We start from the raw sequence: 15,684 nt of genomic DNA, 5'->3' as shown, positions 1-15,684 counted from the left end.
ATAGAGTCCGTAACCTTCAATGAACCTTCATCCTGTAATGGATTGATTTGGTTGAGATAGATAGGCAGATAGACAGATAGCCACACACACACATTTGTGTGTGATTCATAAAAGCTGCGGACAACTTAAAGTATAATAAATCTGTCTTTAAAGATGTCACACGTCTATTTTTTCATTTTATTATAACACAAAAGAGAGGCAATATGGCTAGAAACCAGGAGATCATGAGTTCTAGTCCTGCCTGAGGTGCGAAGCCAGCTGGGGGATTTGGGGCCAGTCACTCTCTCTCAGCCCTAGGAAGGGCGAACCACTTCCAAAATCTTGCCAAGAAAACTGCAGGGACTTGTCCAGTCAGTCACCAGGAATCAACACTAACTTGAAGGCACCAAAAAAAAAGCCCACCCCCCCCCCAAAAAAGCAAAACCAGGCTTATTTATTTATTTATTTATTTATTTATGGCACTTACAGTATACGGCCACCTATCTCATATAATGATCCTAGGCAGCTCACAGCAATCAATAAAAGCAGAGATAAAAAACAAAGCCACCCTCCCCAGCAGATGCCACACCCAACAGCCCCCCAGCTCAACCCCCATCCTAGCCCGATGCTTGGGGAAAGAGCCAGATCTTCAGGCTAAAAAGGTGTGGGTATACTTTACGCCAGGGGATAAGAACAACTTCATGTGGGAAAATTTAGATCAGGGTCATGAAACAGGGCAGGGGAAGGGCTTAACTATAAACATACACGCACATACACACACCAGCATGGCCTATTGAGGGACCATCTATTTCTGCCTCTCCAGTAAGGTCAAGCGGAGCGGGTGTGCTCCAGGACATTTTTCATTTAAACGTCATTTTGCAGGACCAGAGAAGCGTGTCTTCTCTGTTGCAGCGCCTGTCCTCTGGAGCAGTCTCTCCCAAGATCCGTACAGCTCCCACCCAGATAATATTCCCAAGGTCCTTGAAAGCCTGGCTCTCTTTCCTGGGCTTGGGGTAAGATGGGTGTCGAGCCCCTGTTGTCGTTTTTTCTTGTCCCGCATATGGGCTTTTCCCCCACCGGATGTACGTGATTTCTTCTCCTCTCTCTCTCTCTCTCTCTCTCATAATTTTAATAAAAGTTTTTAAAACTTTTAAAAAGTTTTTAAAAAGAAGATAAAAATGAATACAAACGAATAAGTAAGAAGAGAAAGAAAGAAATCAAAAAGAAAGCTAAAAATGCAAGAAAGAAAAAAGAAAAATAGAAAAGAAAGAAAAAAGATGCAAAGGAGTGGCTTCTGATCTAAATAAAGTTATTTTATTTATATATCACATTTATATAGCCGCCCATCTCACACAAAGCGACTCCGGGTGGCGTACAACAATTAACCAAGTTATCTTCTCTCCATTTCACTGTCATTGCTTTTTAAGTGTCAGCCACCCAGAGCCGCTTAGAATCCAGTGGCCTTTAAATCTAATCAAATAAACAAGCCAACGAATAAATAAATACTTGGATCAATTTCGGATCTCCTATCCATTGCTAAAAATAAAAACCTCTAGAAATAATGGATCCTGCTTTTTTTTTAAAAAAAAAGAATTCTACTTTTTCTCCTAGCAAAGATACCTTCCTGAATTTTGGCTCCGTGTCTTTTTGAAATAAGTTGTTTTTTTTTTCTTCCCATTTTGACCACAGCTCTGTGTAACTCAAAAGCCAGCACATTATACACCCATTGGATTTTTGGCCCCTAACAGATGCCACCACCCGTGCTACAATCTTCTGTTTTCTTCAGCAAACCGGGCAACAACCGCCTCTACACCAAACGACAAAAGGGACTGCAGCTCACTAAAATTAGAAGGTGCCTAACAGAGGCAGTGAAAAAGCAGATAAAGCTTGATCCCTATGAAATTTTGACATGCGTACAAATCCTGGGGACTGGGAAAGGTACAAAGGGGAAAGTTCATCCTGCGTGATTATTTCTCTCTTGAGTGGCATTCGGCAAGTCTGAAACGACTCTCGCTGCAACTTCCTTCTCAGATCTTTCCTCACAGCGTCTTGAAGCCTTAAAACCAGCCCCTGTGCAACTCTGCACCTTCGCACAGCAGGACAGAGTTGAGCCGCAGAGAGAACACCCAAGCACACCCAGCGCATTGCGCATTTCTATCCTGCCATATACAGTAGAAAACTAGGAACCAACTTGCCTGCGAGGAAACAGCTCCCAGTCAGGCACTGTCCTGCCATCTTGCAAGTGGAAAACTTTGATTGACAGGGGCAGGCTGGTGTGAAAGATGGGGGGAGGCAGTGTGCATGTGCTGTTGCCAGCAAAGGTTCAAAGAATGTATGCCAGCTGGGGCCCAAGCTTCGGGCCCCATACCTGCCACAAGGGGGCAGCATCAGCCTATTCCATAAACATACTCCATAGAGAAGCAGCTGGTCAAATTGTTAAGCATAAATTTGTCCTTCACTCTAAAATCTGCTTGCATTTAAATAGTGTGGGTGGAATAATACAGGGAGGCTGTGCAGTAGCTGTATTCAAACAACATCCTTAATCAGGTTAGGACATCTGCACAATATGCTAAATGTGGCTAGTGTTAATCATTGTTGGGGGAGGCGGGGGGGGCTTACTGTGTTGTGTAAACCAGTCCAAAGCCTCAAATCCAGAAGATGGGTTAATTCAATAACCAGGTTATGTGTGCTGTATGATGCCACCAAATAGCATTAGTACCAGGGGCAGCAGGGAATGAGAAGGATAGCCATAGAAAATGATAGTAACAAGAGAGTTCGTGGTGCATTAAAGACTAGAAAACTAAAGTAATGACAAGTAATAAATGGATGCATAAGATAACAATTAAATGTATAACTGAACAAAATACTAAATATTAGATGACATTAAATCATGATATACTATTGACAAAGTAGCACAACATATTAAGACCATGAGAAAGGGCGATGACTATGTCTAATAAAAAGCAAAACGTCGCCATGCCCCAGCAGAGGAATTCAATAGGAGACTCTAAGCGTGGAAAAGTTAGATTTAGATTTGATCATTTCTAAGGGCCTGTGATACTGAAAATTGAGACGTGGCAGAGTTCGCTTGTTTGGCTCAGCCCCATTGCTGGACCATGGGCCTTTGGACATATATACCCAGCCATGGTACAAGCATGCCCAGGCAACATCTTCTTACCCGGCACTGCCTTCTTCTAATCCCCAGCCCAGGACTGAGGCAGGCTTAAGTCACCCTTGGCTTTACCAGGGTGAAAGTGATGTTTTCCCCCTTGAGCTGGTAGCATCCAATGACAGTCACAAGGTATATAAAACCTGCTACGCTTTGCCACTTATTACATTGGAGATGAAGTGAGGTAACCAGTAGCAAGTGGGACTGGAATGGTTCTTAACTGGCCATGTCATACATGTGCCAGCTCCTGCCTTTCTTCTGGTCATTGGCCAATGTCATCCACAGGTAGCCACTCCTTGAGGGACGGGGTGGTGGTGGGAGGAATGATGATGCAGGCGTCATGATGTCATGATGCAACAACTGCATGATGAGTTGGCGTTTTGACTTCATCGTGCTCCACTGGCCTCATCTGCTGCCATTCTGCTGTGCTCTCCTTAAGCAGCTGGAGACATCATCACCATTCCAGGCCCATCAAAACTACCTCTTCACGCAAAACTGCTCAGCCACAGTATTGTCAGGGTGTTAAGCCCCTTCCCAATTTAGCACAGGGTTAAAATAGCAGGGAGGTTGAATCACGTAAGAGTGAAAAATATAGGATGAAAGAGTAAAACATTAGAACACCTAACCCTCTTGCTCCCATTGCCTCCTGGACACAGAGGACCCTGGAAATCAGCATTTTTATTTATTTATATTTATTTATTTATTTATTTATAAATCAAATTTACGTGCTGCCCATCTCACTATATAAGTGACTCTAGGCGGCTCACAAATAAAAACCATAACAGTAAAAAAAACTTAGAAAAAACAGAGTTAGAAGATGGATTTCTATATTTCTATATAAGGAAAAGAAAGGAAGGAGAGAGAAATCCTAAGTTAAAAAAATGCTGTTTGTGACTCAGCTCTCTTCAATCTTCTTCTTTTTTAAACATTATTCAGTGCCGTATATGTGGCCTTGAGCTCCTGAGGAAAGACAATTTATCAATCTAACAAATAATACTGTGCCCTATATATCCATGTAACTCTCACATTGGACTACAACAGAATGGCCTGCAGGATATTTATTTGTTAGACTGATACCCTGCCTTTCCTCAGGAGCTCAAGGCTGCATACAGGGCATTCCCTCCCCACTTTTCCCCAACAACCCTGCTGGGTTGAACAAGTACAACTGGCCCAAAATCACCCAGGGCGCTTATGTAGCTGAAGGAGGACTGGAACCTGGGTCTCCCTGATCTTGATCCAGCATCTTCATCGCTGGACTCTATTTGGTCTTTGACGGAGAGCAAGTGGCTGGCCCAGAGCCACTCAGGCTACTTCCATGCCTGAGGGCAGACTTGAACCTTAATAATTACACTACAGTGCCTCTATCAGCATCCTCCACCTTTTCAAAATTAAATAAATTGGCACAGATGGTTGTTTTAAGCTTTCTCTTACCTGTTTTTATTTTTCTCATTCTATATCCAAAACATTTGCCAGGTTTGCACAAAGTAGGTATACATAAACAGATGTGTTGGTGTTATACACACCCAGCCAGTGTGTTACGGCATTAGCTACAGAGGACTAGAGGCTAATCATTGATTTTAGTTAGTTTAGTTTAGTTCTAGTCCACTAAATCTTATGTCATACTACATTCATCATGACATCATCATGGCTATACAAAAACTATACAGTTACAAGTAATTCATGTCCGTTGTCCTGTTTTTGTGAAAAGTATGTTAATTATAAAGTTAATCAACAAAGCTAATGTTAGTTAAGGTTTAGCATGTGGCATAAAACAAGGACTAATCCAATTGTACATGTGGTCTTTATTTTTATTTAATTAAACAGCTTTCTTGAAATTATTAGCAGTACCAATGAAGCACCATGCACTCTTTGATGTAGCTAAAGGTCTGAAAGGAAATATAGAAATAAAAGCCATACTTTTATTTTACATTAAAATAAAACATTACAGAAAGTGGCATTATACATACTGGACAATGCTCATAATACTTACAGCTTAAAAATCCGAACATTTGTGCCAGATATTAATCCTGAAACTCCCTAGTACTTCTCCGAATATGAAATGCAACTCCATTGTTTCAACTACAGTGAGGAAGAGGATCGGAGATGTTAGGAACAGCTTGGAGAAAAATCTTCCCTCTGTCAAAGCTTTCCTTTCTGCAAGATTCTCCCAGAAAGCGTGCAAACGTACTTCCACTCTGCACATAATATAGTCACACTCCCTCTTATTGAAGCCAAAAAAGGGGATATTTTTAAAAAGAGAAAAAAGATAGGATTCCCCCCCCCAGGATTTTTTTCCCTTTTTATGTTGTTTTATTTATTGTATTATTATAAAACATAAGAGTACGTTATATTATTTGGGTACAGTGGTATTTATACAGTGTTGGCTGGAGATTATTAACACTGATGTTTAGATAAACCTTTAAAGATAAAGAAAAAAAGAAAGTTGATGTCAATGTTGACTATGATTTCTAAAATGTTAATGTTGTTAAGCATAATATTGCTTAAATGTTACATCTAAAGCTGGATGTGGCATTGATACGTAGTGCAAAATACATTAAATTATTTATTACATAATAAAGGTTTCTATCTTAAGATTAATACTAAATACTGAGGTCTCCACTGTATAGTTACTTATTATTGTTTATGTATATTAAAAAAAGAAAAGAAAAAAGAAAAAAGTTTAAAAAGCTATTTGGTTTCTAACTGCCCCCTTCTTGTGCCTCTACCAATTTGCGATGTTTATAAGCATTTAGGCCCCCTTAAAAACCATGCTGTAAGTGTTTATATTTGCCATTCTGCCTAATATATTGCATATATGGGAACTATTCTTTCCTGAATTTGGTTAAACGTCTGTTGTGAATATATACTGTTAATTTTGCTATTGCTGCATATTCTCCAAGTTTAAGTTCCCAATCAGGTATCTGCGGAATTATATCTTTCTTCCAATGTTTCTTCTCACTGCTGTGAACATGTATCTCAGTAAATTATGATATTTCTTACTGATATATTCTGGGATTATACCGAGTAAAAGAAGTCATGATTTCATTTTGAATTTAATTTCCAAAATTTTCTGCATTGAACTACAGCATGTATTTCTTTCCAGTACTTTTGAGGTTTTTTTACATGTCCATCACATGTGATAAAATGTTCCTTCTGTTTCATGCATTTCCAACATTTATTACTATAAGATTTATCTAACTTGGAGATTATTTGTGAAATTGTGTACCATCTGTAAAATCTTTTGTACTGATTTTGTTTTAGACTGCAGCTTGGAGTAAATTTTATGAATTTGATCCATAATTCTCCCCATAGTTATGTTGTAACTGTTTCTTTAAAATTTTGCATCCATTTTATCATACAGTTTTATTTGTTCTGTCTCTATGTTGTATCTAAGCAGAACTTTGTATATGAGCCCTAACAGATGGTACTGGTTTCGTATAAGTGTTTCAAATTCTGTCATTTTTCTTACTGTCCCTCCTCATTCTTAAGATCGGATTTTATCCTTTCAGCAGTTTGTAAACACATCAACCATGGTATATTCCAACCTTCACTGAATAATTCTTGCTGTGTCTTTAATCTATTCATTGAGTCTGAGTGCACCATGTCTGCATATAAGAGTTGTTTTTCTGGGAATGACAAAAGTTCATCGCCTCTCATTTCTCCCAGGAGAATCTGAAACTCCAATTTCAAGATGAGCACCAGTATCACACTTTCTAATCCACATTAAATGCCCATTATCTGTTATTGTTTGGGCCTTATAAAAGGCAGTATTCCAACCCTCTTATAAAATGCATGATCCTTCAGATTCAGAAGAATTAGGTTCTTGTCTCCATATTAAATCCAGAAGGTTTGGAATAGGACTCCAGAAGAATCCCAACTAACAGCTGGTTGCAAAGGTGAAACTTTGCAAAGGATCCAGAGCACAGAGCTTAGAAAACATTATGAAGTGGAAAAGTGGTCTAGCTTGGGCAGGCTAAGATGACGAATGGTCAGACGACTGTCCTCATTGTCAGACATTTTTTGTTCTTCCCCAGTTTGACACAATCTGGCCCAAAACAGACCATCTGGTGTGGATGACACTTGGACAATCTACTTGATGGCACCCCCACAGTACACATGCAGGTTGGAGGAACAAAATCAGCAGGACTAGGGAGAGAAGGAGAGACAAGAACTACACACAGACACACAGGGATCAATGGTGCTAACACATTAGTCCCTTGAGTGATGCAGGAGATAAGATCATTAAGGATTTTTCATGTGTTTTACCAACCAGTCTACAGACTGGGGTGGATTACAAAACTGTGAAGCAAACAAACAAACAAACACAGCTCATACCAAAGTGACATCTATGAGAACCAGATCTTCTGTGGAAGCTACTCATTTGGCTGAACTGTGTACAATTGTGGGTGCACCCCAACAGAGTACTTCAATTGTACAAGTCATAGAAGCCATATAGAAAAGAATAGCTGTGATAGCCACAGTCCTCCCAAACAATATGCAGAGAAGTAAGACCAATAGAGGAGAATATGTGTAGCTCAGGGTTGAAATGTAGAGCCCTTGGGGTTCTCTGAGCTTGGTTGCATTCTTGCAGATGTTTCATTACCTGACTAGGGAACAACTTCAGTGCTACAAGGGAGTGAGGATTGCTCTCTGTTTATATACAGTAGCTAGGGCAATATAAACAGAAAGCAAACCTCACTCCCTTTTAGCACTGAAGATATTACCTAGTCAGGTAATGAAACGTCTGCAAGAAAACAACCAAGCTTAGAGAAGTAAGAGGTACTGGGCTTTAGCATGTCCTCCATTCCTTCACACAGATCAAGTCTCTTTGACAAAATTAAGACATTTTAAGCAAGCACATACCTTGTATAAAGGGATTCTAGAGTCCCTAATGTCTGAACATGACTTTGAGGGGTAACACAATGGCTTCCATGCACCATTAGAGATGGTTAATGGAAAACCCAGCTGAACAAAAATAAAACCAGCGATGTTGAAAGCATAACAAGAGGCAGAGGAGCGACCTGAAACGATCTGGTTCCAATCTGGAACATCTGTGAGCAATCAAGACATCTGAGAAGGGATACCTGCAAGAACTGGTTTTGGTCTGTCTTCTGATATCTTAAACTAAGCATGCTTGAATAATGTAGATCACCAAGGATTACTCTTAAAACTTCTTGCAAAACAAATAGACTATCCTAGCTGAGAAAACATGCCTATTGCTTTCCATAAGGATAGATTTGAGTCTTGTAAACTTCTTGGAGGTCACCCCTTGGTTCAGGAAACAGTGGTATATGGCAACAAACCAGCCTCTCAGTGAAAAAAATACTAAGACCTACATCAGTGTTTCTCAACTTTGGCAACTTCAAGACAGGTGGGCTTCAAGTCCCAGAATTCCCCAGCCAGCCACATATTGTGGTTGGGGATCTGTCTCCCAATCAAACATACATTCCCCAGTCTGCTACAACTCTAGTCCTTTCATCACAGAGCACGGACAGAAATCAAACATGTCTAGCTCGCTAGCTATAAAGTACATCAAAAAAGAAAGAAATGAAGATATAAAGCCCCCGGTGGATCCAGTTGCTGACAACGGGCGTGGAGCTTTTTGCCACTTTGAGCAGGAAATCCCTTCAAATCTGTAACGAGGAGCCTTAAGCGGATTGCACATAGTTTAAAAAATTACCGGGTGGCGGAAATTCGTTGTCCTAGGAGGTGACCTTAAAAACATTAAAGGCAACCCCCGCGGGAATGAATGGCTGCTCGTGCTCCGTGTTTTCAGATAGCCAAAAAGACTACAGGAATGACGTGGATCTAAATAGCTGGGCAAAGGGGTTGCTAACCTAACACAAAGCCTGGTTCAACTCCCCCGCGCTGGCAACTACAGTTGTTGCAGCTGCGCGCGCACCCCCCCCTCCCCAGTATATATATCCACATACACGTACATAGCCGCGTCTCCTCTACGCTCTCCGTTACCAGGATCCCTCTATATTTAGGTCAGCGAGCTTCTCCTTCCCCCGACTCTTAAGGAGGAACGTCCCTATGCCCAAGGGCAGCAGGAGCGCCGTCCAAGACACGAATCCACCTTTACAGGAAGAGAGCAAGGGAGAAGGGAAGGCAGATTTCCTCTTGCTTTCCGGAAGCGAGTGAAGAGGTCCGACAGCGGAGCAAAAGAAGGGGGAGAAGAGGAGATGAGGCAGGTTCTTCTGGCGTCGTTAGGAGGACAGGCTATTCTGTTCTGCAAGATCTGCGACCGGCATAAGGACAGCGCAAAGCGAAGTAGTCATTTAGCAGCCCTGCGCTGCCGTGCTGGAGTGAGATGCAGGAAGAGACAAGTAGGCGGCCCTTAGCAGTGTTATTCAGAGCAGCCAGCGTGGTCCAGAGGATGGCAGAGATGTGGAAAGAAGGATGCAGAAATAGGAAGTGCCATGGCCAATTCTTTGGATCCAGTGGGACCAGTTCTCAGCACAATCAGGGCAGGCTGGGGGGCCTGGGAATCCCATATCAGCTGCCAGAGCACCCGTCCCTATTGGCTTCCCTTACTATGATGGTTTTACTGGGATGACGGAAGTTCTCATCTCATATAATGGTGTGAGTTAAGGGGGAGCAGCTCTACAGCATGGAAGACCAAGGAAATAAATTAGGCTGGGAAATTCTGGGAATTGCTGATCCAGTTTATCTAGAGGACACAAGGAGACAAATCTCCTCTTAAAACCATCACCACCAGGAGCTGCAATCGAACACGTCTGGAGAGCAATGGACTGGGAGGGGCTGAGCTGAAGGAAGGAAACTGAGCATCACAGTCCACCCCCCTCGTGCCCGCCCGATGGGTTGGGTTACAGTTTGCACTGTCTCCAGCTTTGTGACCAAAGATAGTCCTGTGTGAATTGCACTAGTCCATTCTTGAAATTCCCAATATCTCTGTAGCAGCATAGCTGAGACCATAGAGTGAATGTTTCGAGGTCTCAAGGTCCTTTCCCTAAACCTTCCTAGGCCTACATATCCTAGCTTCAGCTCCTGCCTTGGTGTAGCAGCTATATAGTTTGCACACCACCTAACTTCCTAGTATACTCCATCCTAACCCTGGTATGTGTGAGATAGGGGCTTCCACAGCCTGTGCTTCTAATGGCAAGTAAAAGGGGGGGGGAAACAGATTTAAAAAAGGCATTCTAAAGCACCACCTCCTCACCATGTAACATTGAGATGTATAGCTAGGGAAATCAGCTCCTCCCTTCTTTTGGGGGGTATAGATCAATCTCACAAGAGCTAAATAGAAACAGATTTTATTTTTAAAAGGAGAAGATAAAAGATAACAATCTGTTTTTAACTCTACATATTTACATGCAAAATAATCAAAGGTGGAGGAAATAAAAATATAGGGCTGTTAAAATCACAAACAGCAATTTAAAGGAACCTCCAATACAAACATATACAGACAATAGAAGGCGCTGAGCAAATCACAAGATGATGCTAGTTTGTTTCTATTTAGAGCTAATTTGGATTACAGGTTCCACATTACAGAAAAAGAAATAGTGATTGAGTTTGTATAGACAGTACTGTACATCCCAGAAACGATAAATTAGATTTAAACAGAAAAAGAAAATAAAATTTAGTGTAGTTCTTAGCTAATGGTTTCCTAATTCCTCTAAACTAGAGAACAGATCCTTAGAATACATATTATCCTGTATAATTTGTTACCTGGAGGCTGGAAAATCCTTCTTCCTTCACATTCCAACTTTAATCAGAAGTTGGGGAAAAATCTTAACTCCCCCACCTACCCCAGCACAAACCTTGTTTTTTTTAGAGTTCTGCCTGTGGTTTTCAAAGACAGAAGTTCTTCCTTTCTAGCAGAAATGGGGAGTTTGGGGCAATCTGACTTTGTACATGACCCAAGACATACAACATGTCTGAGATGAGGAAGTGTGGATGGAAACTGCAATGCATGTGCTTGTCAGTGAATGTGGAATGTGAGCTTACCTCAATCTTTTTTTTTTATAGTAATTGTTATTAAAGCTTAAAAATACAAAGATAAAAACTAATATAAACTAAGAAAAATATAAAAAGAAAAAGTGCAGAAAAAAAAGTTGAAAAAAGATATATAAAGGAATGACTTCCCCCTTCATCAGGACAAACAATTTCAGTAACTTATCATCTTCTCTAACATTTCATTAACGGATCTCTTCTTCCCATATCTCATCTCTTATCTATAAACAAATTATAAAGCCTCGTCATTCAATCCTAATCAGCAAAAGTCCATTAAGAGTTACCAGAAATAGCAACATATATATTTTAACTATAGTCAAATCAGTTTCATATTCCTTTCCTTTTAACACAATAACTTACCATTTTCTCTAAAAATACAGCTGTTCTTCCCACATCTCATCTCTTATCTATAAACAAATCTTTAAAGCCTCATCATTTGGACCTAGTCAAGAAAAATGCCTTAAGCGCTACCAGAAATAACAACATATTAATAATCTTGATCTTTAATCCTTTCAAGTAGTTTCCCACAAATTAATTTCTTATCATTTTCTCTGTCTCCTCTCAGAAACTCCTTCACAAGTTTAACACATACCAGAAATAACAACATCTATATTGTTGGAAAATGACTCTGGGTAATTTGCAGTTTAGTTCGTACCCAGCATACTCCTGGTTCATCCCTGCATCCAGATCAGGCCAAGCACTCACGCCATGCAGTTCAGCTAGCAAAAAAAAAAAAAAAATCAGCTTTATGTTCTCAGCAAACTTCAAACCAGTAAACTGGTAACATGGAATAAAAAGTAGACTGAGGCAGAGACAGAAGGACATGAACAACAGGCGAGAATTTTACATGATGTATCTGTATCTCTGTATATCAAAAAGGAACAGAACTTTCCAGCTGTGAGCCAATACTATGGATAATTCAAATGGATCATCCCAAAGGGAGTAGTTTTTGGTGATGCCAGCCTTAACCCTTTTTTTGCCCCATGTAACAGCAGCAGAATAGAGATGGAAAATCAGGCATCTTTCTCTATTCTGCACCAGTAAAGAATCAATTTGGTGGATAGAGAGGTGGATACGCTCTCCAAACGTATTATGTAAGCACAGCAATTAAGTTTTATTCACCTAGGTTTTGGGTTTAGCTTATTTTGTGAATCTAGCCATTAGGAAAATATGTTCTGGCAATCTGTGAGTGAATAAAAACCTCACTTTTGAGCATTTTACAAAGGGAGGGAAGGAAGGAAGGAAGCTAGTTTATAGTCAAATACTGGTCTGTTGTCATATCAGTTATTTTTTCATGACTACCCTGTCTTTCATTTTCTTTCTAGCCTACTCAATATCCAAAATTCTCTGGGGGCAAAGTGATCCTGGCCCCACAATAAAGCAAAATATGAAAACCTGACTGATTGGAAGCAGAGCAAATTCTTTCCTGTATAGGTAGAGAAAATACATCATGCTGCTTAAAAGAAAAAAGAAAAAGAAATAGGATGGCCTTGCTTTATGTGTGCACATAAAACGTGTGTCATTAGTATTTTAATTGTATCTCATAAAATACTTGAAGATTCCTCTGTCCCTGTTTTCTTTTCCCTGCTCTCCCTACTTTAAAAATAAATTAAGCTGGAGAAAGAGAAATCAGAAATGAAGCATCCCTTAAAGCAATTGATGTTGGAGGAAGAATTTGAGCAAGATGCAGACTGAGGCCTAACTGTTAGCCCCCCCCCACACCCGAAAATAGATGAGAAAATAAATTGGCATTGGCTATTATCTCCACAGGGTGCATGTGAATGACTGCAGGACTGAAAGCCCTGTATTACTGTTACTGCTGTTGTTTCATAAATATATTGCTGTAATGCAGAATATGAGATGTTGAAACAAACCGTTCCAGTCTCACTTTTCTGATGGGTTACGGTTATGTCTTGTTTTCAGCCACATAAACCCAAAAGTGAATTGTACAGAAAGCATAGGGGCCTGGATTTTAAGGAGTTTAAAAGAGATTCTCTAGTATTTAGGAAGTAAGGGAGAAACACACAAGCCTCTTTTGCAAAGGAAGACAACTTTTGAGAAACTAAAAGGCAGTCCTTTCATTTAGATCCAAATGGCTACTCGTAATCAAAGTAAGTATAAGTACTCTGAGCCCAATTTCCAAGAATTATAATTTTATTTAGGAAAAAAAGAAACTGATTTTCTTTTCTACTAGACTGAATGAGAATGTAAAGGAAGAGGAGGGGGAGGAGTTGATTGGAATAAGTCTGCAAGCATTAAATATCCACTACTAACTGCTATGACCAAAAAAAAAAGGACAAAATATGACTTGTGACATCAGATGCAACTACATATGTCACAGGGTATCTGTTGTGATGTCACAAGGTACATTTTGACATTTGTCCCTCCTTCCTCTCCCTGCTCTGCTGCGGATACCTATGAACACAAACTATGCACGGTATAGGGTTCATATGTGATGCTTTATCTACGTATACTGATCCCTTTTATTACCACAACTATGCAGGAAAACTGTCTAAAGAAATCTTCAGAGATGATCCAGCAGTTATATAAATGTTATCTGTGTGTGTGTGTGTGTGTGCGCGCACACACACACACGCTCTCTCTGCTGCCTAAAGGGGATACCGCTTAGGTGGTATATTAAAAATGGGTATTTGAATTTCAGAGCTTTGGGGGAAGGAAGGAGTTTGCATGAGCAGCAAAGCAGAAATTTCACTGATGAGTGGGCGCAAAATGCTGGCAGCTACAAGCAAGGGCTGAGAAAGAAGAAAAGTGAACATTTTTCCCATGCTTTCTAAATTGAGATACACTCAAAAGCCATTGGTCGAAAAGGAAAGACTTGAAAGGTGGAAGACAGGCCGAAAGTGAGATGACATCAACCCATCCGCGTTGAGCTCTTTTGCTCTCAGTCTGCTCTGCAATGGCAGCCTTGCAATTCCTTCTCCACCACCTTCACCCCCATTTGTTGAACCAGGCAAACTTGGAACTCTTCCACAGAACAGACCATTGTCTTCCAAGCACGAGTTAGTAAATAATGCTTTTAAGATTGTCTTTTGCCCTTCAGGTTGTGAGGAGTGGCTTTCTAGGCCAACAGAACATCAAATCCAGCAAGTTGGAGGAACAGCATTGTTAGGGGGCAATAACCATAAACTCACCTATGGATGGGGGTCCATCCAAGGTATATGTCAGTATTTGAATCAAGGGCAGAGATTGATTCTTTTTCAAAATAATAAAATGAGTTACATCAGTATTTGAGGTTTCCAGCACATGTCCATCTACTGTGCCTTTGAGTCAAATGGTGAAACAGATTACACTGTTGTAAGTTGCAGTCAGAAGAGAGTGATTCATAAACGTTCTGCCAGATCCTGTTGAGATCTTGAACCCAGGCAAGGTTGGCCAGCTGAGAACACCAGGAACACCAAGGCTCTAGACAGGACTGGGAAGTTGAAAAGCCTTCCTTTAAAAGGCAGGGGGAAGCCATTTCCTTCACGTTGCAAGAAAACTGTAGGCTTATGGCGTGAGGACCCCAATTTCCATACTTTGGAGTCCACAGAACCCTTTCTGATCATGCTGAGCTTCAGAGGTGATTTCCCACCATTTACAGATGGACACCGTAACAAAACTATTGTGTATATCCTGTAATAAATTTACCACATGAAAAAACAAAAAAGAAAACACCTCCTCAGAACTGGAAAAGGGGGAGGAGTCCTTCACATTTGCATCACCTGTCCATTTAGGAATGCTTTTCCAGCCACTGCACTGCAGCCCTCTGTTCCCTCCCAAAAACTAATTATGACCCCAAAGATATCCTGCACTCAATATGATGATGGGGTTTGAGTCACAGTGACTGATCAGAAAAGGAGCCCTAGGGCTTGTGGTATGTGGTTCAATGAAAATTTGCAGCAGCCGTTTTTTAAAGGAAAAGACCTGTGTCAGGGAAGGAATTGGAATAAAGATGACCCTCATGCACCAACATATGGAATGCTACGTACACTCCTGGCTACCCCACTTTCCAAAAGGGAATTGTTGAGCTGGAAAAGGAATAGGAAAGGGGCAATCCAAATGATCAAAGGGCTGGAGTAACACCCCCGCTAGCAAAAATGGCAATATATGTCCTTATTGTTTTAGTTTAGAAAAAAGGCAAATAAAGTGGCTACAATACCAGGATGTAAAATTCTACATAATGTGGAGAAATAGCGTAGAAGTGCTTGATTAGATTGCTTGTTCTTTTGTACATTTTTTGCTTCTCCCACCAGGCCACGCTAGTAAAGTAGGCTTTGCACAGGCAACATGTCCAAGAGATTTATGAAGACTAGGGACTATTAACTGAAAAAAGGGTTAGTTCAGGGTCTTCCAGATGCAACCCAATTCATTGCTCTGAGAGTTCTAATTCTGATGCTGTCAGTGGAACTATTCTGGGGTTATATTTCAAAAAGCCCCAGTGATTTAACAAAGCTCCAAAAACTAAAACGCATTCACCTCCCACTGCCTTGGCAAGCTCGCAGTTATCAGAACTGGTGATTCCTTTCCTCCCAAGTCTGCAGGGTTCAGAGCAGAATGAG

General features: G+C 40.7%; 1 protein-coding gene across 1 annotated transcript in view; it reads right to left on the bottom strand.

Annotated features, from left to right (window-relative positions):
- SGCA (sarcoglycan alpha) overlaps nt 1-2,309 on the bottom strand; it is a 29,234-nt gene extending 26,925 nt beyond the window's left edge. Inside the window, exon 1 of the mRNA XM_007424843.3 lies at nt 2,175-2,309. Within this exon, the coding sequence (XP_007424905.1) occupies nt 2,175-2,214 (40 nt within the window). The 5' untranslated portion in view covers nt 2,215-2,309. The remainder of the gene's footprint in view (nt 1-2,174) is intronic.
- Between the last annotated feature and the right edge of the window lie 13,375 nt (nt 2,310-15,684).

The sequence above is a fragment of the Python bivittatus genome, unplaced genomic scaffold, assembly GCF_059951505.1.
Source record: "Python bivittatus isolate LINGU-HERP-01145 unplaced genomic scaffold, Pbiv_v1 ctg000410_np1212, whole genome shotgun sequence".
In the NCBI taxonomy this organism is placed as follows: Eukaryota; Metazoa; Chordata; class Lepidosauria; order Squamata; family Pythonidae; genus Python; species Python bivittatus.
This window is presented reverse-complemented; position numbering and strand designations above follow the sequence as displayed.